Below are 24420 nucleotides of genomic sequence, written 5' to 3'. Positions count from 1 at the left end.
CCTAAACAGGCAAGATTGTACGAGACTGACCTTTCCCAAAGTGAGTCCAGAGAAGGGCCAGCTCATCACTGTGCCCAAAGCCACTCCCTTTAGCGACCCACACAGTAGCCCAATGATGCCCAGTGAGTCTGCCTGCAGAAATCTGGCTGGAAGAATCAATGAGCAGGCTGGAGACAACACTCAAGCCGGTGCATTTCTATTTGGCGTATTCAATCTTGAAGGAATTAGAGAGTTCCAAGCAATACATGAAGCCAAATCCATTGCCTCCCAGGTATATGTACGTGAATTTTACTAACTAACCGGATTTCGCTAAAGCACACTTGAAGCAGTATGCAAGAGTTACTAAATGCAACATTGTACACACACAACTACAAACTGGTTGTTATTTGACTTGCTACTCAGTACTGATATGCCACAGATTGTTATCAGTGCTCAGTATACACTTAGCTTATTATACATGTGGTGTGCGTGTGTGTGTGTGTGTGTGTGTGTGTGTGTGTGTGTGTGTGTGTGTGTGTGTGTGTGTCTGTGTGTCTGTGTATGTGTCTGTGTATGTGTGTGTCTGTGTCTGTGTCTGTGTATTATATTATTATATCCAACCGGTAATGACTATAACTGGTTAGAATTGAATTCTACAGCATCGTAAACTGGTAAACAAATGTCACAGCTGTTGCACTAGCAGCTTGAATAGTGGCATGATTTACTGGACACTACTTTGACATGCCATTCATTGATCCAACCTTCCAAATATATGCAATCTTCTTCACATGTCCTACACACAATGCAAAACATTAAGCATAGCATTTCTTCAGTAAAATTTTTCATTTAATTAATCAATTAATTAAAAGACTGTACAGTACATGAACTGGTTACTTGTACAGTGTAATGACATGGACCACACTCGCTGAACCATTGATTTTCAAGGGACCAATATATATGGACATTTGTTGCTGTCCAGAACACCACAGAAAAGTATAGCTGCACCATTTTTGCAGCACTGGCTGTTAAAGGCAAAACATACATACACGCCTGCACTGGAAAATGTACAAAAACCCTTTTTTGCTAAAGTTTCACTGATAAAACAGTTTTACTTATTCTCCAATAACTGATAATCTAGACCAATACAAGCTGATACCGATTGATACACGTAGCCAATCCAATATTTCACGATTATCTGTAATATTGACAACTTAATTAGTTAACATTGAGTCATATTTGTGGTATCGTAGGTCTTGTACCCTGCCACAAGAAATAAACTTATTCCAAAAATTACAGAGGCAAATTGCAGTCCTCTCTCAAGTGAAAGTGTTCCTAGAATGAGATCTCTTCTTTAGCTTCAAATTCATCACGAGGTGACCCTCACATGCCAACCATACCTCTACACATGCACATCCTCATTCTGTATTATTGGCTGCAACCAAACCATGTATCGTATACATGTAAAGTATATGTAAAGAATGTAAAGCATACTTCACTTTTCCACATTTATTTAATACTTAATTTTAAAGATTGAGAAATTTTTTGAATAATCTGAGGTGTGTTGGGTTTGATAGTTTATGCAACATGTAAAATTATACCTAAAATCATATTTGTCTGTAAATTTACAGTTTGATAATGATTTCTACAGCCTACATTGATTGATTTATACAGTCTATTTATATATAGTCAATATGATCTTATACGGCCAGTCAATATTGATTGATATACACAGTCAATATTGGTTGATATAGTAAGACTATTACTGCTCGCTCCTTCATTTTAGTTCTCGTTTGAATTCCTTGTTATCTACAAGCAGTGCATTCCAAATAATTTCACTGGTTGCATCATGGGGTTTTATCCATAAAAAGTCTATGTCCACACTAAAGAACAAGGTCACCAAAATAATCCATGTTTCCACATATAGGTCTTGCTGCTTCTTGACTAACTTGAAATAGAGAATGTCAGTCTTCGAAACAAGGTTAAGCTCAACACTATTGCTAATGTATATATCAATCAATATTTACTGTACAGTATACATCAATCAATAATGCCTGTATACAATAATATTGACTATATATAAATTGGCGGTATAAATCAATCAATGTAGGCTGTATAAATCATTATCAAACTGCAAATTAACAGACAAATGATTGAAACTAAATTTTAGATGTTGAATTAATTAACTATCAAACCCAGCACACACCAGCACACGTCAAATTATTCTAAAAAATTCTCTAAATTCTTTAAATTAAATATTAAGCAAATGTTGATAAAACCAAGGTATACATGCTAGCATTGCTTACACACAAATGTTTAGAATATCAATCTTGCTAAGTGAATCCTTGCCCAAAATCTATTTATTTATTTGAAACGTACCAAGAATTTTTTCAACTGCTGCTCTAAAACTCAATTGCTATACTCAATTCCTGATTTATGTGGTTAGCAGACCATTCCCATGCCAAACTGCACGCAGAAGAAGATGCTCCTAAAGCACATGTCAGATGTCATCCCTTCCTTTACAACTCCAACTGACACAAGAGACAAGTTCTCATTACTGATAGTTAGCCAAGCAACACACAAGAGTGATTCTCACGGAAATTTGGCGTCTCTGTGTCCTGTGCTTGATCCAAGTTGGTAGAAGCACGAACAGACGGTCTGATAGCAACTGAAACAAAAGACAAAATGTAGATCTTTACTGTGGAGGGATTGTACAGGATTAGTGTCTTCTTTCATTCATGAATCTGTCAGCCAATCAACTGTCTGTCTGTCTGTCTGTCCATCAGTCTGTTTGTATCTCCATCTCTTTGTCTGTCCTCTGTCTGTCTGTCCATTGTTTGTCCATCTTTCTGTCTGTTTGTCTACTTGTCTGTCCATTGTCTGTCTGTCTGTATGTCCATCTGTCTGTCTGTCTGTAAGTCTGCCCATTGTCTGTTCGTCGGTCTGTTTGTCTGTTCATCTGTCTGTATGAATGTATGTCCATCTCTCTGTCTGTCCTTCTCTCCATCTGTCTGTCTGTCCATTGTCTATCTATCCATCCAAACATCTATAGATAAGTGCTATTTTGTCCGTCCCGTCCGTACGTGGAAGTTGCATCATGGTGTACAGACAGGTAGTAGAGTCAGGACAGGGTGGAGGCTAGTCACTTTGATTCTCCATCTGTCTGTCTGTCTGTCTGTCTGTCCATCTGCCTGTCTGTGTGTCTATCCATCTGTCTGTCTGTGTGCCTGTCTATCTCTCTGTCTGTGAGTCTGTCCATCTGTCTGTATGAGTCTGTCCATCTGTCCGTCTGTCTGTCTGTCTGTCTGTCTGTACATCTGTCTGTCTGTACATCTGTGTGTCTGTCCATCTGTCCGTCTATCCATCTGTCTGTGACAGTGTCAGTCTATCCGTTTGTCTGCTTATCCATCACTCTATCAGCAAACACGTGCTACACGTTCCAGTCACTACAATCTGTACCCAATGCTGCTGCTTTGTCCTCCACAACAGCCGACTTCTCATCCTTCACGTTCTCCACTCCTCATTGCTGTTGATCCCCATCAGCTGTCACACCTCCCAGTCCCTCCTTGACTTCATTCACCGATTTCACACTCACAGCAGTTGAAGTGGTTATCGGTTGTTGAACAGCAAAGGCATTAGATTACTGGGAGTCAACTTTGACAATTCAAATGAGAAAGAATCTAGACAATCAACACAATTCCCACACGATCAAAACACACACACACACACACACACACACACACACACACACACACCACACACACAGACAAACAGAAAGACAGACAGACAGACAGACAGACAGACACCAATAAACACTACTACATGATCTAGTTGCAAGAGGGTAACACTTCTAGAATTTCTAAATCAATGAACATAATGCTGAAGGTCTTTGTCATATAAGAAAGTCCTCTACTCTACATTGTTCATGACAGACAGGCACACACACACACACACACACACACACACACACACACACACACACACACACACATGTGCATGCTCGGTATGCACAAACCCTACAATTAGCCTACATATCCTAGAATAATCATAATATTAAAGCATGGTATGTTATTGCTAGGTGCATCAGGAGAAAGAGTGGCTTGATGAGACATACCAACTTCCAAGCACTCTGAATATTCAACGTCCTAGTAGTGATACCATTCAACAGTTCAGAGACATACTGCTCAATCAGCCACCATTGGCTATAGCATGTCAAAGCATTAGCACCCATCAGTTTTCAAAGTTGGCATGCACAAGATGGCTGACAGATGACCTTCTTGATAGTTTGTCCAGACTTGTCAACAACTCATCAAATGACTGTATGTCGCTTGTGTTGTCTGAATACAACAAAAGATGTATGACAAACTATGTTTCTACTGCACTAAACGGCAGAAGTAGCATTCGCTTGCTTTTCTTCATTGTAAATGTCAGCATTGATCCACTGTCTGGCACTGCTTTTGCTTCTAACAAAATCATTGGAGGCAATCACTGGACTGTGCTTGTTACAGACGTATCAACCAACTTGTCCTACTATGGCGATTCCCTTGGCTATCCAGTGCCCCCCAACCTCCTTTTGGAATGTAAGCAGACATTCCCTGAACTGCAAAAAATATTGGGAGAGCAGATTGCAATACCTCAAAGCATCTTCAACTTGCACAGGCCCACTTTTGACAGAAATGGCAAACATGCTTGCTCCCGCGAATGCTGCAATTACCCAGTGCAAACAGATTCATCATCTTGTGGTGTGATTGCATTCATGTTCGTTGCTACTGTGTCATTTGGTCCACATGAAGTTTGGCCGTATGTTTGCCTTCCACAAATTCAATGCCATCCTCTAAAATCTTTACTTCGTATTTACCACCAGCCAAGTGCATATGCTCATTACCTACGGACTGTCTTGGCAGTTTGGTTAGTCAGAGGCAAGATTGACATTCAAAATGATGTCAGCAGTTTAGCGTTTGACAACAAGAAGACACTTCCTAAGCCTTTGCAGGAAAACAGAAACAGCCGATTACTCAGCCTTAGCTTGAAAAAGAAGCAGGTGAGCTCTGATGTATTGGGACTTCTTCAGGCTGCAGCAACAGCAACTAACCATCCAAAACTAGATGTGCCTGGCAGACTGTCAATCACACATTCACATGTCAGGGACAGTGATAAGACAGAAGCCTACCAATCTGCAACGGGCCTCTTGTCTAAAGAACCAAACAACCAAGATAGTATGTTGTGTGATAAAATCACACCTGTTGAAAGTCCTCTGCAAAGCCCCCTCCCTAGCAACATCATTAGCGTTAGTGACCAAGCCAGGCTGAAAACAAACCCACCAACAGAAGTGAACCTTGGTTTACCTCAGGATATAGCTTACCTATTACCTGCAAACTACAGCTACCTTGTTGTTGAGCACAGCAAGAAAGAGCAAGATGCTTTCTTGGGAGCAGAGTCCTACAACTTTACACTAACAGTATGGACAAATGCAAACACTCCTCAAGCAGCAGTGCAATGGATAGAAGACTTTAAAAAATCTCAAAAACAACATACAGAGTAACAAGAGGAGTCAAACCATCAGGTCAAAGAGTTCTGTTTAAAACAGTGCGACACTGTCACGACCAGCAAAAGAAACTAACTAAAACCCAAGAGAAAATGAAGTCCCAAATTCCACCATCACGTATGTTCAAGAGCACCAGAATGAAGAAAACAAAGTGTCCAAGTACCTTGAGAGTGCGAGTCTATTCTAGCCTAGCCTTGGCTATTGCCAACCATCCTAGCAAAGCATGTCTGATTGACATGCAGTATAGCCACAACCACCCTGTAAATAGTGCACATGCACTTAGTTGCAGGCCTGTTGCTAATTGCGCCAAAGGGGAGTACAACAATTTGTTTGAGTCAGGATACTCAGCAGCCAGAGCTCGACATGAATATGTTAACAGACTACAGCTAAAATTTGGCACTTCAGATGTTGAAGTTGCACTTGCTGATCGGTCCATCAACCCCAACTGCCAGGATGTCCAACGCTTGTTTCAAAAATGGAGACAGAAGTGTGTTGGCCCTGAAAATGGCAAATTAATGTTTGAGCGTCTATCGCTAGAAGTAAACCAATTTAATGAAGCCCATAGCTCAGAAAACGGCAGAGCGTTTCTTCAACTTTATCAGTCAGCTGAGGAGACCAAAGAAGCAATGGCTCCTGAACATCCACCAAAAGTTAAAAAAGTCACTCACAATGTTCCATTCCTTTTAGCAGTTGTCACACCCTTAATGGCGAGAGCTCGCAAACTATTGTACCAAAGCAGTGAAATGGTCTACTGCGATTCTACAGCCAGCTTAGACAACTTAAACACTGCAGTGTTTGTACTCAGCTGCAGCACTGTTGCAGGAGCTGTACCGTTAGGGTGTGTGATGGCTTCAAGTGAAGATGTAGAGACTCTTACAGCTGCATTTAAAGCACTTGTCAGCATCCTACCTGACCATGCCTTTTTTGGAAGAGGCAAAATTGCAGGGCCGTTAACAATTTTAACTGATGACTCTGCAAGTGAACAAAGAGCACTCCAGATAGTAGGGCCAAAAGCACAACTGCATCTTTGTGTGTTCCATTTCCTCCAAAGCATGTGGCGTTGGCTGTGGAGTGATAAGTCCAGGGTAACAGGGAACGACAGGGTAACTTGTATGCTGCTCACAAAGTGCCTTCTGTACTCATCTTCAGAGCAAGCCCTAATGAATGTAAAAGCTGAAATTGAAAGCAGTCAATTTCCTGTTTTCAAAAAACGGATAGACAGTTACTGGCAGCGAAAAGAAGAATGGGCTTTATGCTTCCGGACACAATTCCCAACACGAGGAAACTACACGAATAATTATTCTGAAGCAAGCATAAGAATAATCAAAGATATCCTGTTTCAAAGGCAGAAGGCCTGGAATGCTGTACAGTTATTCCAAATGGTGCATATAACAATGGAGTTGTATTATCAGTGCCGCTTACTTTCACTGGCAAGTAACAGACTTGATCACTTCGTGTCATTAAAATATACATTAGCTGGTGTGAAGCTTGGTAGCACTTCCTTCGATGATGTAACAGTCACAGAAGAAGACCCTGATGTATACATAGTTAGAAGCCACACAGATCCACACAACCACTGGATAGTAGACTTGCAACTAGGGGAATGCTCTTGCCCGGTAGGATACAATGGAACACCATGTAAGCACCAGCTCGTTGCAGCAACAAAATACATGAAGTCCACCATCAACAAGATTCCAACTGATTCCCCAAAAGAACGCCAGCTCCTTGCAGGCATAGCTCTTGGAAAAGATTGCCAACCCATTAGCTTCTACAGCAGTCTTCACCAAAAGTCAGATGAAGAGTACTTGCAGTCCCTCTCTGTTGATATTCAATGGCATAATGAAGACATACAGCATTGTTTCAAAGAATCAGCCATGCTGGATGATGATCTGTTCCAACAGAAAAGGCAGAAAACAACCATGAAGGAGACTGAAATACCCAGTAGTGGTGAAGACAAGAATCAGACAATTGAGACAGTCAAAACAAGTCTCAATGAAGTCATGGTTGACCTAGAAATTGGACTTGCCCCCAACATGACAAATAATGATGGGTATCTGATAGCTGTTAAAAAGTTTTGTGAAAACTACTGGAAATGTCGAGGAAAATTAACACATCCACCAACCAAGCAGCAGCGGTTGGTTTCGGCATTACACACTTTTGGCAGTCATACAGGGATAACAAAGCACAGGCAAAGAATTCGGGTGCAGCCTACAGCCCTCAGCAGACAAAAACATGTAAAAAATTCAAGCTCTGTTCCTGCAAAAGCTGGCCGCCCCAGTGTGTTTAATAGTAGGAGAGCAACTCACACAACTCCTTCTGTCAGTAGGTACGTGATGCCGAAGCGAATACAAAAGATAAAGAGACAGCACAGTCTGTCCGCCAGTATTCAGAAGAACAGCAAAAATGCTTGACAGACTTTATTATAAACTTTATACCTAGAAGCATGTTTACTATAGATATACACAATGTAAGGTATAGATTACGTGTAAGCCCATGCAATGTTCCTAAAGAGCTAAAAAGTTAATCTATGTCTACGTGACTATACGTATCGTAGTCTAGCTACTAGTAGTTTGCATATTTTAATAGATTGCTAACTGTATTACGTGTCCACCAGTTTGAAGAGGTCTCTGGTTGAACAGCTGAAAGTTGGAACAGCTCCTTTTGCGATGCAAGTGCACTGAAGCAGATTTCTGCTGAATTATGAACTAAGAAAAATAAGTTATCACAACGTAAGGTAGACGAAACGTCTAGCCTACCTGCTATAGCTACTTTGTGCGCATGTGCTTTGATGGCCCCCGAGTTCGAAAATTACGACGCAGCTACTGCTTCAGCAACGTCAATGGTGTGGCGTCGCAAGGTGCGCAGTAGTCAACGAACGCAAACAACAATACAACCATGTCACGTTCCTTCTGCCAACGTCACGTGCAGATTACAGCGTATACGGGACGTTTATCCGGGCACTAAAGAAAGTGGGCCCAAAAAAAAATTCGCCACGCGGTGGAGAAATGACCGGCTGGACACTCGAGCCTAGGCTGTGGTGGGCCTGTCGATAAAGAGGAGGATTCCTGACCTCCGGGACCCCTCCCCTCTATCCGTCTATGCCTCTTGAAATCATGAGAAGACATTGCTACGTCGACTGGCACGCTAATTAACAACAGCGATAACAATGAGCGCATTCGCTGCATTTCAATTGGCCGTCTATTTGGCTATTAGTTAATTAACTGTAATCCTAGCGCACACGCGTTCTGATCAACAGCAGGGACTTTGTCGATAATACGGGTTTCATTTCACTGTTAGTCGAGTACGAATAGGATTGGCTGAACAAAATGGCAGCTGGCGGATACAATGTATCGTTTGTAGATCCACTTGAGAAAGACTACGAATGTCCCGTTTGTCTCTTGGCTGTGAGAGATCCAGTGCAGACGCCATGCGGACAATCTTTCTGCAAGACTTGTTTCGACCAAGTAGCAGAGTACGTGCATCATGTATCTGCTGTTGGATGTCTTAAATAATGCAGGATTGTCTTTGTAGGCAGCAAGGAGGAGGATACGACGTGGAATGTCCGTTGGATGGGAAGAAGCTGGCTACACCTGGGGTAACGCTTCGCGTGCCTTTGATCTACTCTCTAGCTAAACAATTTGCGAATGCATGTAAACATTGTCGAGGAGCGTGCAGAGCTAGTTTTCCAAATTGGGTCGTTTCTCGTGTACCACGTGACGGTGAGTATAGGTAGTTTGCAAACTGAACTTGGTCGGCTGTTTCTTTTATAGACAACAGAAGAGCTTAACGATGCTCTAAATGCATCTAGCACTGCGTTATTACTTCTATAGCCAAAACGTTTTCGCTAGTTGAACACTATCCAGCTACGCCCATTTTGGAGGGCGGTGTTCTTGTGAGATGCTGGCGTGGGCGGACAGAATAAATGTTTGCTAACTTTCTCAGCTAAAGAGTTTAGAGGGAAAACTTACTGCTTTTTGGAGCACTTATATAACCAGTCCTGTGCTACACGGTCCTTCATCGCATCATCTGCTGTAACTGGCGACAACTAGAAAATTTTTCTGTCCAGACGGAAACGTTTTGAAGGCCCTGATATACTTAATTTAGGACAGTCAATTTTGTAGCTAGTGACGTATTCTTTTCCAACAGCTACAGTAGTCGGTCCTCACAGTAGGAACAGTTCTTATTCCAGAGCGTTTGCACTAGCAGACATATATGTTCAAATCACCCTACCGTGGTCTTCACAGTCAGTCATATTTAGTAAATTTTATTGCCGAATGGTTGTAATTATTATGTAATAGCAAAAAAATATTGAAGAGTGGTATATATTCTACATATTACATAGAATTTATGTAACTGGAATAAACTGTACCTACAAGGGTATTGCAATTCGTTATTTTCTCTAATTAAATTTTAGGTCTTCAAAGATATGAAAGTAAAGAGGAAAGTGCTGTCTCTGAAAGTCAGGTGTACTAATATATCATATTTTGGCGAAGAGTGCAAATGGATAGGAGAACTGAACTACCTACACGTGATACCCAGTGACACGCTGCATGTAATATAGTAACAGAACACTTTTTTCATTATTTGTGTTAGGATCATCATAACGAATGCAAGTTTCAGATTGTCCAGTGTCCCAGAGATTGTGGTAACAGCATGCGACGATGTGAGCTTTCCCATCACGCAAAATTTATCTGCCCTCTATTGCTTCTAATTTGTCTCTTGTGCAACAAAAAAGTCCAAAGGCGTTATGTGGAGGTTTTCAGAAATGTGTGAAATCTCTTCATTATAACGTAAAAATTGTATATGCATGTTTTAGTGGCATAACAGACACTGTCCAAAGTTGCTTATCGATTGCACATTGAAATGTGGAAAGAGAGTGGAAAGAAGAAACGTAAGAGTTCTTTCCCATATACATGTATATGTAATAAAATGATCAACTATTTTTATGTATATAAATTTTATTTGTTTTTAGATGAAAGATCACGTTTCTGAGTTAGGAGATTGTCCCAATACGATAATGCCTTGCGTCTTCAAGGACGTGGGATGCAACGTTACGGTAATATCTTCATTGAAGCAATTCGTTTTGGTAACGTTAATGCACGTTTGTTTCAGGTTAAGAGACATGAAATGGAGCAACATTTAAGTACAACAGTAGTGCAGCATCAGATCGAACAAAATCAGATAGTGAAAACACTGAGAGATGAAAACAAGACACTGAAACATGAAAACAAGGCAATGAGGGATGAAAATAATCAGATAAAAGAATCACTTCATTTGGTAAACTCTGCTCTCATTCGACTGTTTTCATCTCAAAGTGAAGACTTAGAGTCTTCTTGTGGTAAAGCTATATTACGGTTTACCGTTTCAAATGGTATGCTATCGTATGCGTACCAAAGAAGTAAGCATTTCTTTGCTCATTCGATTGGATACAAAGTGGCATTGGACATTTGGTCTATGGATGATGATCTGTGTGCTACACTTATTCCTGTCTGTGGTAAACGCGACCACGAATTGAGGTGGCCGTTTAGCCTCCGTCATACGATTACGCTAGTTGGCCGGCAACACCATGAAGATGACATAAAAATGACAATAGATCCAGCTACACTAGATGATGAGCTCATCAAAGATTATTTTGACAAACCTAGACGGGGTTTTCGCCCCGTAGCAACAAGGGTACATAATCTGCGTTGTACAACAGCTTCGCTTCGCGTCTCTCTATATGTTCTTTTTACTGAAAAGTACTTGAAGAACGAAGAGTTTGTTATCGTTGTCGAAGTAGACAATTGACAGTTCTTTTTGTTTCAGTATGATTGTATTGCAATCAAAGCAAAATAAAGTATACGTGCACGTGTGATTTGAAGTCTTTCAAGAGATTGTAGAAAATATACCAAGAATTTCATCGAAATCACTCGAACAGTAACTATACTTTAGTGTTTTCTCGCCTCCAAATAGATTCTCTTTATAGCCCACTGACTCTTTCTGGGATAAAATTGAGTACCTAGCAAATAAGTATATGAAACGCTTTCAAACTTGGAAAATTAATTTGTGGCCAAATAAAATCTATTTGCTCGGAATTTTTTGCTCTGGCAAAGGTTATATAATACCTAATAAACAATTATGATCTGTGCGAGGCATCTATTTCTAACCGTCGAAAAGATGCCATAGGCTGGCAGTGGCACTTCTCATTGGTCTTGGAGGGTTTGCAGTAAAAAATGTTGTACTGAGTCTAGAAGGAAATCTATTTTTACGGTGTGCATGCGCAGTAAAAGTTACAGAAATATGGCAGTGTGTGCATGCGTGCGTGCGTGGGTGGGTGTATGATAGAGGCTTGTGCATGTGTATGAGGCGTGTAGACCTACATGTGTATGAAGTTTGCTAAATGTCATCATATTCCTGGACTTGTCCTAGGAACTTTGTTGATAATATGGGGTTTCATTTCGTTATCCACTTTACATCTGGATTGGTTGAACCAATTGGCGGCAAAGGAAGACGTATGTGGCAGCTACGATGTATCGTTTGTAGATCCAATTGAGAAAGACTGCCGATGTTCCGTTTGTCTGTTCGCGGTGAAAGATGCAGTTCATCTGCCTCTCTTTCTGCAAGACCAAGTAGCAGAGTAAGATAAAGTCGCCTAAACATTGACACCACCTAAAGATGGACAGCTGAAGTTTTATTAGCTTCTTACCACGGAACGAATTGGTCATCAACCGCGACGCGGTTTGTTGTAGTAGCAAGAACTGGGTCGTAACTACTCGGGACAGAAAACTCTTCCAGTTGACGCCGCATTGTCTCACATTTTCCTTATTTTAAATTGTCATCCAGTTGCTGATTGGTTGCCATAATCTTAACAGCGTTGTCCATGTCCTGATTTAGTTCTGCCAACGTTTCGATCATTTCCAACTGTTTGCTAGCTCTTGCTCTATAAATTTCTTCAGTCCTCTCACCTGTACTTACATTTTTGCAACTCTTGTCTTCAAAGTCTATACAAATTAAGAACAATTTGAACTGCTAGATTAACTAGCAGTGTTAACTAGTCATGCATAACGAAAGAAATATAGACGTTATGTAGTATACCCTTGAAGGCAGTAGCACCTGCAGAATCAACAACAAAAGAAGATGTGGCAGTCTCTTTCTCCAGTAAGCTACTAGAAGGAAACAGCAGCTGTAGTTTGCCCGGTTCGTTTGCAGCCTCTTCATCATGTGAACTACCGACTCTACTTTCGCATGGTAATGGTAGATGACAATTTTCAATTTTTTCTTCTTGCGCGGAGGTTTGCATCTCACTTCGGTACCTACTTCGTCATAATGAAAATGATTGGTACTTGTAGTGACAAATTTTTGCAACTTGCCAAAGCCAATTTCTGCGAAAGACTCGTGAGTCCTTTTAGCATACAAACTCGAAAGACTGTCCACTTTCAAATGTGGTGGATTTCCATTACTATGGTCCTTAATTAAGTAACGCCGTCAAAATAGCCAACACCAAATCTATGGCGCGCGATGTGTGTCATAATTCCGTCGGCTGGGCTGCGCTAACTCGTCGGCTGGGCTGAGATATCATGTTTCCACAACTAATTTACATCGCAGCCCAGCCGACGACACGCGTCAAGTGTGTCATAATTCCGTCGGCTGGGCTGCGATATCATCGACCAGCCGACGAAACGACATCAACCAGCCGACGAAACGACTTTTGACACACATGGCGCGCCATGTTTATGGTTATGTTATGTGTCAAAAGTCGTTTCGTCGGCTGGTTGATGTCGTTTCGTCGGCTCATTGATGTCGTTTCGTCGGCTGGTTGATGTCGATTCGTCGGCTGGTTGATGTCGTTTCGTCGGCTGGTTGATGTCGATTCGTCGGCTGGTTGGTGTCGTTTCGTCGGCTGGTTGATGTCGATTCGTCGGCTGGTTGATGTCGTTTCGTCGGCTGGTTGATGTCGATTCGTCGGCTGGTTGATGTCGTTTCGTCGGCTCATTGATGTCAGCGGGTGGCCTCAGGGTGCGTGACCATTTCGTCCATTCCATTTTCAACAATTGAATAAATATTGAATTAGAAATTGAAAATAGCCTAGAAGTTGCTTGTAATCTCAATATTCAATTCTATTAAAATTTAAAATTGACTGATTGACAAACTATAATTATCTGCGGATTATAATAGATATTGAAAACATACTTAATATCTAACCAATTTCTATTTCAATGCAATGCAATATTGAAATTGCAAGCACGTTAGTTTAATTTTCAATGTTAAATTCAATAATCAATTTAAATTTAATGTAATTTTAAATTTTATTTTTAATTTTAATTTAAATTTTAAAAATTAAATTTTGAATTTTGAATTTGCATGGTCAATTGGTCCATTCCATTTTTAATTTTTGAGACAAATTAAAAATTGAATGTCAAATTAAAAATTGACTGGCGTTGTTTGCTCTTACCTGCGAATTTTCAACTCTTGCTGTGTCCACTGTGGACTCGGGCCCGCCACACGCGGGGAAGTCCCTAAAGGCTGTATAAAGGCTTTCTTATAACAGGCACCCTAGTGGATACAACAAGATACGACGTGTTAATTAACATGCGTACATCTCTAGACAACAATGTTTACAACAACGTGTAGAGGTGCCTGTACAGGCCTGTAAGAACCTTATCATAACACAAAGTGTTTACCTGTGAATTGTTGATCTGTTGTATCCACTAAGGTTAGTGCCTCTAGGGACTTCCCCGCGTGTGGCGGGCCCGCGTCCACAGTGGACACAGCAAGTGTTGAAAATTCGCAGGTAAAAGCAAACAACGCCAGTCAATTTTTAATTTGACATTCAATTTTTAATTTGTCTCAAAAATTAAAAATGGAATGGACAAATTGGCCATGCAAATTCAAAATTCAAAATTTAATTTTTAAAATTTAAATTTAAAATAAAAATAAAATTTAAAATTAAATTAAATTTAAATTGATTATTGAATTTAACATTGAAAATTAAACTAACGTGCTTGCAATTTCAATATTGCATTGAATTGAAATAGAAAATTGTTTAGAAATTAAGTATGTTTTCAATATTTATTATAATCCGCAGATAATTATAGTTTGTCAATCAGTCAATTTTAATTTTTAATAGAATTGAATATTGAGATTACAAGCAACTTCTAGGCTATTTTCAATTTCTAATTCAATATTTATTCAATTGTTGAAAATGGAATGGACGAAATGGTCACGCACCCTGAGGCCACCCGCTGACATCAATGAGCCGAAGAAACGACATCAACCAGCCGACGAAACGACATCAACCAGCCGACGAAACGACATCAACCAGCCGACGAAACGACATCAACCAGCCGACGAAACGACATCAACCAGCCGACGAAACGACATCAACCAGCCGACGAAACGACACCAACCAGCCGACGAATCGACATCAACCAGCAGACGAAACGACATCAATGAGCCGACGAAACGACTTTTGACACATAACATGGCGCGCCATGTGTGTCAAAAGTCGTTTCGTCGGCTGGTTGATGTCGTTTCGTCGGCTGGTCGATGATATCGCAGCCCAGCCGACGGAATTATGACACACTTGACGCGTGTCGTCGGCTGGGCTGCGATGTAAATTAGTTGTGGAAACATGATATCTCAGCCCAGCCGACGAGTTAGCGCAGCCCAGCCGACGGAATTATGACACACATCGCGCGCCATACAAATCAGCGTCACCAGTGTTATCAGAGCCGCCTTTAGCCATAAAATAACTACGAAAATTTAAAAACCGTCATCATTAATCAACATTTTATCAACCTATTTTTACTATATTATGCGTGCGCAGCGAAAGCATGCATACTGTAGGGTCTACCTGTGTGTGTGTGTGTGTGTGTGTGTGTGTGTGTGTGTGTGTGTGTGTGTGTGTGTGTGTGTGTGTGTGTGTGTGTGTGTGTGTGTGTGTGTGTGTGTGTGTGTGTGTGTGTGTGTGTGTGTGTGTGTGTGTGTGTGTGTGTGTGTGTACTTGCTCCAACCTTATTCAACCTCTTCTTTTTGACTCTGTGATTCGAATTGTCATTACTGATCAGCACCCAGATGTAGGTGTGTGCTTGTCATATCTTCTGGATGCTGACCTGGTAGGAAACAGGAAGAAGCTTACATCAGAGGTGTCAGTGTCAGACCTTGAATATGCTGATGATATGGCATTGCTTTCTGATTCTTATGAAAGTCTATCTTCCTTGCCGAAATCTCTGGATTCGTCTTGCCCTCACATGGGGCTTACCATCAATTACAAGAAGACCAAGCCTCTAGCTGTCCTACCTGGAGCTCTTGCCCATTCTCCATCTCCCATTTCTTTGCATCCTGATTGTGATCCAATTGAGGTGGTACCATCCTTTCACAGTACCTTGGAAGTTATCTTTCTAATAATTGCTCCATGGATGTTGAGATATCAACACGGATAACAAGAGCTTTTCAGTCATATGGGTCACTTAACCGCATCCTTTGGCACCAGAGGAAGATCAAGTCTAGTACCAAGCTAAACATCTTTGTTTCTGTAGTTCTTTCCACCCTTTTATATGGTTTGGAAACAGCAGTACTTCTGGAGCCGCAGATACATCGCTTTCAGAGCTTTGTGATGACAAGCCTCCTCTCCATCCTTGGAGTGTCCCTATGGGACGACGAGAGAGACACCTCCATCAGAAAGATAGCCAACCTACAAAGAATCTCCACCATGCTGACACAGAGACGTCTTCTGTTATTGGGTCACATCATGCACATGGATGAGTGTCGTCTACCAAGGAAGCTTCTGGTGTGTGCATCACCCCAAGGTAGACGTTCAGTCGGAGGGCAGAGAATGAGATGGAACGATTTGGTACTGAGGGATTTAAGGAATTGCAATCTTGATGGGGTTTGCAGGATACTAGCAGAAGATAGGAATGAGTGGAGGAATCAGATCTGGGCTGCCACACAGGAAGTAAATTTCAAGAAGGAAGAACCAGAGAAATACCGCAAAGATAAGCAGAAACGTCGCCGCAAAGCAAGGCAAACTACATCAGAGTTTGCTTTACACTGCAGCTTTGATTCTTGTGGATTTACTGCTGTAAACTATGCCGGCCTTGTAAACCACCAGAGACAGAAACATGGTCAGTCCCTGACTAGTCAATGTCAGTACTGTCACAAAACATTCCGCCAACAAGGCCTCCACAACCACGAGCGTTTCTGCTGTCAGAGAACATCCACTCCTCTGATATAGCCTACGGTGACCTTGGCCTGCATCTTTTCTCATTGGAATGAACGCATCGTGAAGTGAAGTGTGTGTGTGTACAGGCCCGTAGGCTGGTCGCAGGAGTGGGGGGTGCATTTGCCAACAAAGTCTATGTGGTTTTAATTAAATGTAATCGCACTGCGCTAAAGTTTTTTTGTGGATTCACCACTTTGAAAACATGGTTAAATTGCGTTTGTATACTTGGTTCACATAATTGTATTTGCAATTGCGTGGACATTATCTAATAATACGTATCTGTATTCATAATTGTATATGTAAGACTTAGAGTTAGCAGAAAACATTAGTGTAACAGTACCGAGTCAAGTTCGAGTCTGCGAGGGTGAAGGCGAGCATAATAATCGACTACGTTGTCAAGATCTATTGGTACATCGTAGTGGATGTGAAGGAGAGAAAGGTGAGACAATCTGTCCTTACCCATGGATGCGCGCATATAGTTGTTTAGGCGTCGTAAAGCACTGGCGCTTCTCTCACATTCACACGAGGTGACAGGCATGGTACAGGCGATGGTCAAAAGATCTGAGATGTTTGGGAAGTCAGTGGCGTCACATTCTTTGATGGCTTTTGCTGGTGAGCACGGTCTCTTCTCTGGGGGCATCGCCATATACCTGTTCCTCCAGCGCCTGAGTTCCGCGTCCATCAATTCAGGCGATGGCAGATCATCTCTGTACTTGATCGGCGCCTCCTCCAGGTTGACATCTTGCGAACATATGATACTTGGTACAAGACCAAGTAGGGAAATGGCTGTGACTGCCGACTTTGAGAACTGCCGGTTGATGCTAATAATAATATGATCAAGAAAGGGAATTGCAACATTTTTCTGGAAATACTCTTGAACAGAAGCAGCTGGAATATTGCTGCGATTTTGTTACCTTGCATTGCAATTGTACTTCCAACCTTTTTTGCCATGTCTGAACTAACTTTGTAGATTTGAGAAAAGCTGCTTTCAACGTTTGCGCGCTCGCTGTTGTAGGTCCTCACAATTTCAGATATCATGTTATGCGCTGCAGCTTCACGGTAATGCCCGAAAGGTGTGATAAGTACTGATATATCGTCACAAACACAACAACAAACTGAAAGGAAGTAACACTGGGCAGAATCTGCTTTGCTTCATTGCGGCCTGCATAGTCCCAGTCAGCATACGAAGTCCCATATTTCTCCAAGTGATAGCGGAAAGCTATCATCTCTAGAGCTTCAACCACAAATACGTACCCTTGGTAGAAGTGCCGATAAGCCGAATGCCGCTCAGCCCATCGCGTCTTGCACAGATCGATCAGTGGTTTCCTCCTCTCTTCATTGACCACAATGTGGTCGATGATAATCTCTAGAATACCACTTCTCTTTGGACTATTGAGAAAGAAACGGCTGCATTTTTTAACGCAATCGATCACATTACGTACTTCAGGAAGAGCACGTGACTTGCTTATCACGAGGTTAAGGCAGTGGCCACTGCAGTGTACGTAGGTGACTAAATGAGCTTTATGTCTAATCCTGGCTTGGACACCCACTCGATCTGAAGACATGTAGCTTGCGCCGTCGTAGCCCTGACCACGCATAGTAGCAAGTGGTATGTTATTCTCTTCCAGAAAGCCAAAGATACCATCTGCAATTCGCTCCCCAGTAATTCTGTCCAACTTCAAAAACGTCGAAAACTCTTCTCTGACCTCTTTAGTACTTCTGTCAACAAACCTGGCGCGGATGGCAAGATGCTCAACGTTATGCGAAGTTACCTCGTCGGCAAGGATGGCGTAATAGGGCGCAGCTGTCAAATCACCTATTATTTTCTGTAAGAGGATGTGGTTTCCCATGACTTTAATCGGCTCATTTTGTGTTTGAGGAGAAAGATAAGTTGCACATCGCATTGCAGGAATTTCCAGGTGTCTTCTTAACTCTTCATCGTGCACTGCCAGAAGCCGCAGCAAAGAAAGAAAATTACCTGGATTTCCAGGTGATTCCACAGTCTCTGCGTCTCCACGTAAAGCAATGCACTGTCTGGCGCAGTACAACACAGCAGAAGCAATGGACTTCAGGACAGCACGATTACGCGCGACATTGGCCGCCCTGCGGGTGTCCGACGTGCAGTAATGGTAGTATCTGGATTCTCCAAGGTTCGCTCGAAGTCATCAGCTTGCTCGATGGCTTGATGATGGTATAAGCACTGCTCGTGCTCCTTTGCTTTTTCTCCTTTCTTGTTCCAATCACGAAAAGGCTTGCATACAAACTTCCCCTTGGACACTTTAGCAACGAAAATTCCACAAGCAATGCAAAAGACACCATCCACTTGCTCGCTGTAAACCATCCACGGGTGTTCTGATAGCCAAACAGGACGAAAAGCTTGTTTGCGGCCACCGATACATGTCGGAGGAAGAACTTGGTCGGCACGAGGCTTTCTGTGATTTGTCGGTAGGTTATACTTCTCCGCAGCACCCTGAGCCTGCATGGAGTTGCAGAAATCGACATGAGACTTGGCTTTGAAAAACAATTTGCCAATATCATCCACTAAATCATGATCAGAAGTATTAGCATGATGGCATTGCTGATTGCCGCCTGCGACGCCTGCACGCTGAGCCTCCTGCGACGCCTGCACGATGAGCCTCGTTGTCGTGAACTTCGCAGCATGTATTGCGCAAAGGCTCGACATACGTGGCGGTAGAGGACGACAATACTCTTTCTACACTACCACTACAGCATTCACTGGAAGTCGGTGTTAGTTGATCGTCTACTGAAACCAGTTGTGTAAAATCTGGATCAGGAGTCACAAGTTGATCACGTGCCCTTTTCGGAACTAGAAAACCGTCCAGTCGTTGACAAGTAGCCGCTGCTTGCCTCCTTTTTCTATCTTTTTCCTGAGACCGTCCCATCTAGTGTCACTGTGACGAACACACACTTCTCCAAGTTACCAGTTAGCAAACAGGATAGCCAAATATCTGACATGTACTTTGGAGTTTCAACACATTCCTCGGAGTCCTTTTGCCTACTACCCGGACTTCTTCCGTGAACGGGTCCTGGGAGGGTGCACGTGCACCCAGTGCACCCCCCAAGCCTACGGGCTTGGTATCAAGAATGCAGATCGAATACTGAAGAGTAATTACCTGCATGTAATGCAAACGTAAATTAAGAATTTATGCTTTATAATTCTAATAGTACATGTTATCTTATTGTTATCTTACATGTTATCTTAGGTTATGTCATGTTATCGCCGAACACCAAAACAAACCTGCAAAGCCTGCCAACTATCCTTGGATGCTGCCGGAGAAACCCTGGAGTAGGACCACGCCATAGATTTCATGGGACATCATTGGCTCGTTGTCATAGACGCATACTCCAAATACCCATGTATCCATGCGACCAATTCTACCTCTACGAAGACAACTACCCAGTTGCTAAGAGGAAGATTTCTCACACTTTGGCTACCCGCACGCCATAGTTTCGGACAACGCTACCACCTTTTCCTCACAGGAGTTCAAAACCTGGTGCCATGAAAGAGGAATGGTGCATCTGACGGGAACACCTTATCATTCAGCCACCAACGGTGCCGATGAGAGACTTGTCCAGACATTCAAGCGTTTCTTGAAAAAGTCAAAGAAATCTCCTAATGAAACTCTTCAGGAATTTTTTATGCAATACAGACGTTCGCCATGAGCTAGTCGATATTCGCCTAGCGAATTACTCAACAATCGGCAGATACGAACCAAGATCGATACACAATTGCCGTCCTCGGCACATGAAGCTCAAGAACGCCAAGCTCGAGAAGCCACGAAGTCACAGGCCAAAGAGTTACAAAGCACCGACCATAACGTCCACAGGCACTACCAAGTAGGAACACCGTGTTATGCACTCTACTGTGGGCCAAGACGCACCAGTGAGCCTAGATGGGTTCCAACAACCGTAATCAAAGTACGCGGTTCCCGGAGCGTGAATGTAAGGATACATCCGCTTGGACCTACCTGGCGGCTTCACTTACAACAACTCCGACCACGATATGGAGTAGACGAAGATAATGATCCAGGCATGGCTCTACGTGACTACTACGTTCTCTCTCACAACATCGCCGCAGTCAGGTACAGATGTCGAACAGACGAAGACATCAGATCAGCCGGTGCACCAGAACTTACCACCGCACTATGGACCTGACAACCCGCGACAATCTACCAGAATGAGGAAACGGAAAGCAATTTGGGATTGCTGACGTTTACCTCTGTCCGTATTCTGGAGACTTCAGAGCTGGTGGGGAGGTGTAATATATGACCAAGAAAATCAGAGTAATTCCGGTTGACATCATTGTGACCTCTAGATGACTCACCTAAGGTTTCATGTCATGTAGGTTATCTCACATCCTACTGTAGCTAAGTATAGAACATTCTAGAACTTAGTTTGACACTATATATATATAAGTCCGAGTCTCACCTAGATCTAACACTGTACGTGCAAGCACAATACTTGCTACTTCAGCTATCAATTCTAGTCTTGCGTGTTACTGCAATATACGTCATATCTTGGAAACCTTCTCAGAGATACAACATCTACTAACTAGGTTGTGTTTGAACGCCGTCTGTCGTGCAGCTGCGAACCACAAGGTTATTTAGCGTTTGTGCTCGACGTTTCTTGTCCAGGTCACTCGTTTGTGATTCCACCGACTTGTTGTGGTGCCTTCCTCTTTGACTTGCTGTTGCGTTCGTGTGCGTTGCGACGTGGTTGTTGTGAGATTTATTTACGTGTTTGTTGATTGAAGCATGCGAGAAATCGTATAGCGTCGTCGTGTCTATTAGTATATTCGTGCACGATGTGTGATGTGATGTGATGCGTTGAGTGTGTAGAAGATGATGACGAGAATGTGGAGATTTCTGGCCGTTTTGACGGCGTGCGTCGTGCTCGGCACGGAAGTTGACGGTAAGGCGTGTGTAACCGCTACCGGGAACGCCTGAGTAGAAGCAGAATTTCTTTATATCTACGCATGCGCAACAACAACAGAACAATACGGTATAACTTAGACAATAAGCAAAACATAACGCTCAGTCTCTCATAGTCCCGGTTACATCACCCTCTCTCTCAAGTTGGTTCGTCCCAAACCGATTCACTGGTCTTTATGAAACGCGCTGGCCTCTGAATTCGTCTGACTTGGCCCTCGCAGGTCATAGGGATGTGACAGTGGAGCTTCCACATCACCCAAGAAATCAGATTGCTGAATGACTTCTGGCTCAACCGCATCCGGATTCATGCTAGTGTTGTTGGTGTCTTGCCTTATACGTAGTGCCGATTCCTGAAACAGCTTCACAGATCAAGCTTCATCCGATTCCACTAATTCGCAAGGTTCAGCAGTACACTCCCTACTGTTATTTTTCGCCAGCAATCGCTGTAGCCAGTTTGGGACCCTTTCAGGACTGCGACGTCGAGTGCCATACCAATAAAACCCTGGTGGCAGCTGGGCTGGGCTAGGGCATATACCCATAGTTGGTGTACCAGGATTGACCGGTCTTCAGGGAAATACACTTTTGTTACCCTCAAGTTGAGATCACTCTTGTCCACCACATGAAACTGACCATACCACGGTCTAGAAAGTTTTCGTCTCTTCCCAGTCTCCTCCTCAGGAAAACGAACAAAAACCCAATCCCCAACTTTATACTCACTCACTCTAGCTCCTCGGTCATATTGAGTTTTGTAGTGTTTTTGTGCTCTGCTAATGCTAGAAACAGCAAGCTCCCGAGCGGTCGAGAGAGATAGAATTAGCTCCTCACAGTAGCTGTCGAGGTCAGTCAAACTTGGTGGATCTGGGGGTAGAAGTGCCGCTTCTGTAGGTGACTTCAAATCCAATCCAAAGAGAAGAAACGATGGCTTTTCTTGAGTGGACTCATGGGAGGTATTCCGATAAGCCCAAAGACCTCCTGGCAGAAACTGATCCCACTGACCCCAAACTTCGCTACATGCTTCCTGAGCATACTTTTGAGAGTTCGATTCAATCTCTCCACCATGCCGTCGCATTGCGGATGGTACGATGTTGTATTCAATTTCTTCACTCCCAAGAGCTGGCACACATCCTGCATCACACGAGCAAGCAGGTTTGCTCTCCTATCTGATAACAGTGCATCAGGAACCCCAAACATTGGCAACTCTTCCTCGCCAACTAGTCGAGCTATTCGGATGGCCTTCTGGTCCGGTGCTGGATACACTAACGGCCATTTTGTCAAGAAGTCCTGAAAAACGATGGCATACCGGTTACCTTGAGTAGTGACTGGGAGTTCCATGATGTCGACTCCAACAATTTCAAAAGGCCTCTGCACTGGAATGGGACAGAGCGGTGGCTTGTATCTTCTACCAACTCCTGTTGTGGTGGCACACTCACCACAGTTGCGACTGAATTCCAGGGCATCTTTGTACATAGTGCGCCACCACCACCGTCGACTCAATGACGAATAAATGCGAACTCCTGAAAAATGCCCGGCCATCTTTCCACCATGGTGGTCCTCTAAAAAAGCTTTTTGCAGATGTTTGGGTACGGCAGCTCGCTTCCAGCCACCTCCCTTTGAATCGACAAAATACAGCACCTTGTCAACAATTACAAAGTTTAAAGCTTGCACAGCCAGCTTCCTCGCTTCCTTCTCGTCAGATGGAAGGATTCCATACTCCAGAAATTGCCGAAGGCACTGCAGTTCCAAATCTTTGTCTTGCTCTCTGTGGAACTCGTCTAGTGACTCTTCTGCTGGAGCGACACTCAGTAAATCTGTAATGTATAGTTCTCAACTTTCAACCGCTGCCACTTGAACATCTATTGGATGGGGCTCAGCCAGTTCAGTTCTCGATGGGTTTCGTGAGTTCAGCTGGAGAGTTCTGCTTTCCCGGCCGGTACACAATTTTGACACTCCTCACCCCACTTCTGAACACTTGGAATCACCACCGTGCATATTTACTACTTGCGCTGGGAGCAGCAAGTAGAGCCTTCACGGCAGAGTGATCTAGCTGTCACAACTAGAACATTGTGCCCATACAGATGGTAGGGAGCTGCCTACCGACCATTCAGACTCACTGACCTAGATAGAGACTTACAACCAGGAAACATAATTTCTCATCACTAACGCCTTCCTGGCATCGGATTCGTTCGAGTTCTCGCACTAAACCTCGAAATCCGTGTCATACATATGGACGCGTGAATGCTCGCGTAATCGAACACAAGGACGCACACGCGACCACGTAGAGCCGCCTGTTTACCTTTCCATCGACTGTTCTCGACCCTATGAATGACAAGCAGTCAGACAACATTAGAGAAACATCGCAGAATCAAAGCACACGCCACATATGCGTCCGCTCTGACTGATTCATATTCACTCAACCAGCAGACTCCCAACTTCCCGCCATCTTTACTCCTTTTCGTCTGTTTACCCTAAAAAATCTGCATTTTCGCGTCGAAAACGCATACTCCCGACATTTTTTCGCCTCTACTCCACATCTGAAGGCGCATAATGGCATAGCACGTGCCCACTTTGAGTTCCATTTTGACTGATTGGAAGCATGTCGTGCTGGTTTGTCTAGTTTCGCTCACTGCAGCTCTAGAGTTACTCATCCTGTTGTCATACCCGCGCCTGTTGCGTCGTCGAGCGCCCCTCTTTGCATGCTATTGTTGTGTTTAGAATCGTTAGCGACGAAACCGAAGAAGCGCAACTCG

The 24420-nt window shown here is 43.0% G+C and overlaps 2 protein-coding genes and 1 long non-coding RNA gene across 3 annotated transcripts; 1 reads left to right on the top strand and 2 right to left on the bottom strand.

Moving 5' to 3' along the window:
- Nucleotides 1-682: 682 nt before the first annotated feature.
- LOC134177357 (uncharacterized) lies at nt 683-8443 on the bottom strand. The gene is made up of 6 exons (XR_009969482.1): nt 8278-8443; nt 8125-8226; nt 3436-3656; nt 2573-2644; nt 2356-2507; nt 683-772 (listed from the first exon to the last, which is right to left on the bottom strand). It is a non-coding gene; the product is annotated as an uncharacterized LOC134177357 (long non-coding RNA).
- A 383-nt stretch (nt 8444-8826) lies between these two features.
- On the top strand, nt 8827-11368 carry LOC134177216 (TNF receptor-associated factor 6-like). The gene is made up of 7 exons (XM_062643981.1): nt 8827-8993; nt 9053-9116; nt 9936-10049; nt 10115-10276; nt 10338-10412; nt 10494-10577; nt 10634-11368. Exons 1-7 carry the CDS (start codon nt 8848-8850, stop codon nt 11306-11308), a joined length of 1320 nt encoding a protein of 439 aa, XP_062499965.1. The 5' UTR covers nt 8827-8847; the 3' UTR covers nt 11309-11368.
- Nucleotides 11369-16951: 5583 nt separating this feature from the next.
- Nucleotides 16952-18663, bottom strand: LOC134177451 (zinc finger MYM-type protein 1-like). The gene has a single exon (XM_062644231.1). It carries the CDS (start codon nt 18623-18625, stop codon nt 17756-17758), a length of 870 nt encoding a protein of 289 aa, XP_062500215.1. The 5' UTR covers nt 18626-18663; the 3' UTR covers nt 16952-17755.
- Between the last annotated feature and the right edge of the window lie 5757 nt (nt 18664-24420).

Source organism: Corticium candelabrum, chromosome 3 (assembly GCF_963422355.1).
Source record: "Corticium candelabrum chromosome 3, ooCorCand1.1, whole genome shotgun sequence".
NCBI classification, from domain to species: Eukaryota; Metazoa; Porifera; class Homoscleromorpha; order Homosclerophorida; family Plakinidae; genus Corticium; species Corticium candelabrum.
This window is presented reverse-complemented; position numbering and strand designations above follow the sequence as displayed.

Excerpts from the sequence above, each read along its gene's own strand:
- LOC134177216 (XM_062643981.1), top strand. The coding sequence starts at position 8,848 with ATGGCAGCTGGCGGATACAATGTATCGTTTGTAGATCCACTTGAGAAA. Across the intron at positions 9,117-9,935 it reads AGAAGCTGGCTACACCTGGG|GTCTTCAAAGATATGAAAGT; the intron begins GTAACGCTTCGC and ends ATTAAATTTTAG. Across the intron at positions 10,277-10,337 it reads TCCAAAGGCGTTATGTGGAG|TGGCATAACAGACACTGTCC; the intron begins GTTTTCAGAAAT and ends TGCATGTTTTAG.
- LOC134177451 (XM_062644231.1), bottom strand. The coding sequence starts at position 18,625 with ATGCGATGTGCAACTTATCTTTCTCCTCAAACACAAAATGAGCCGATT.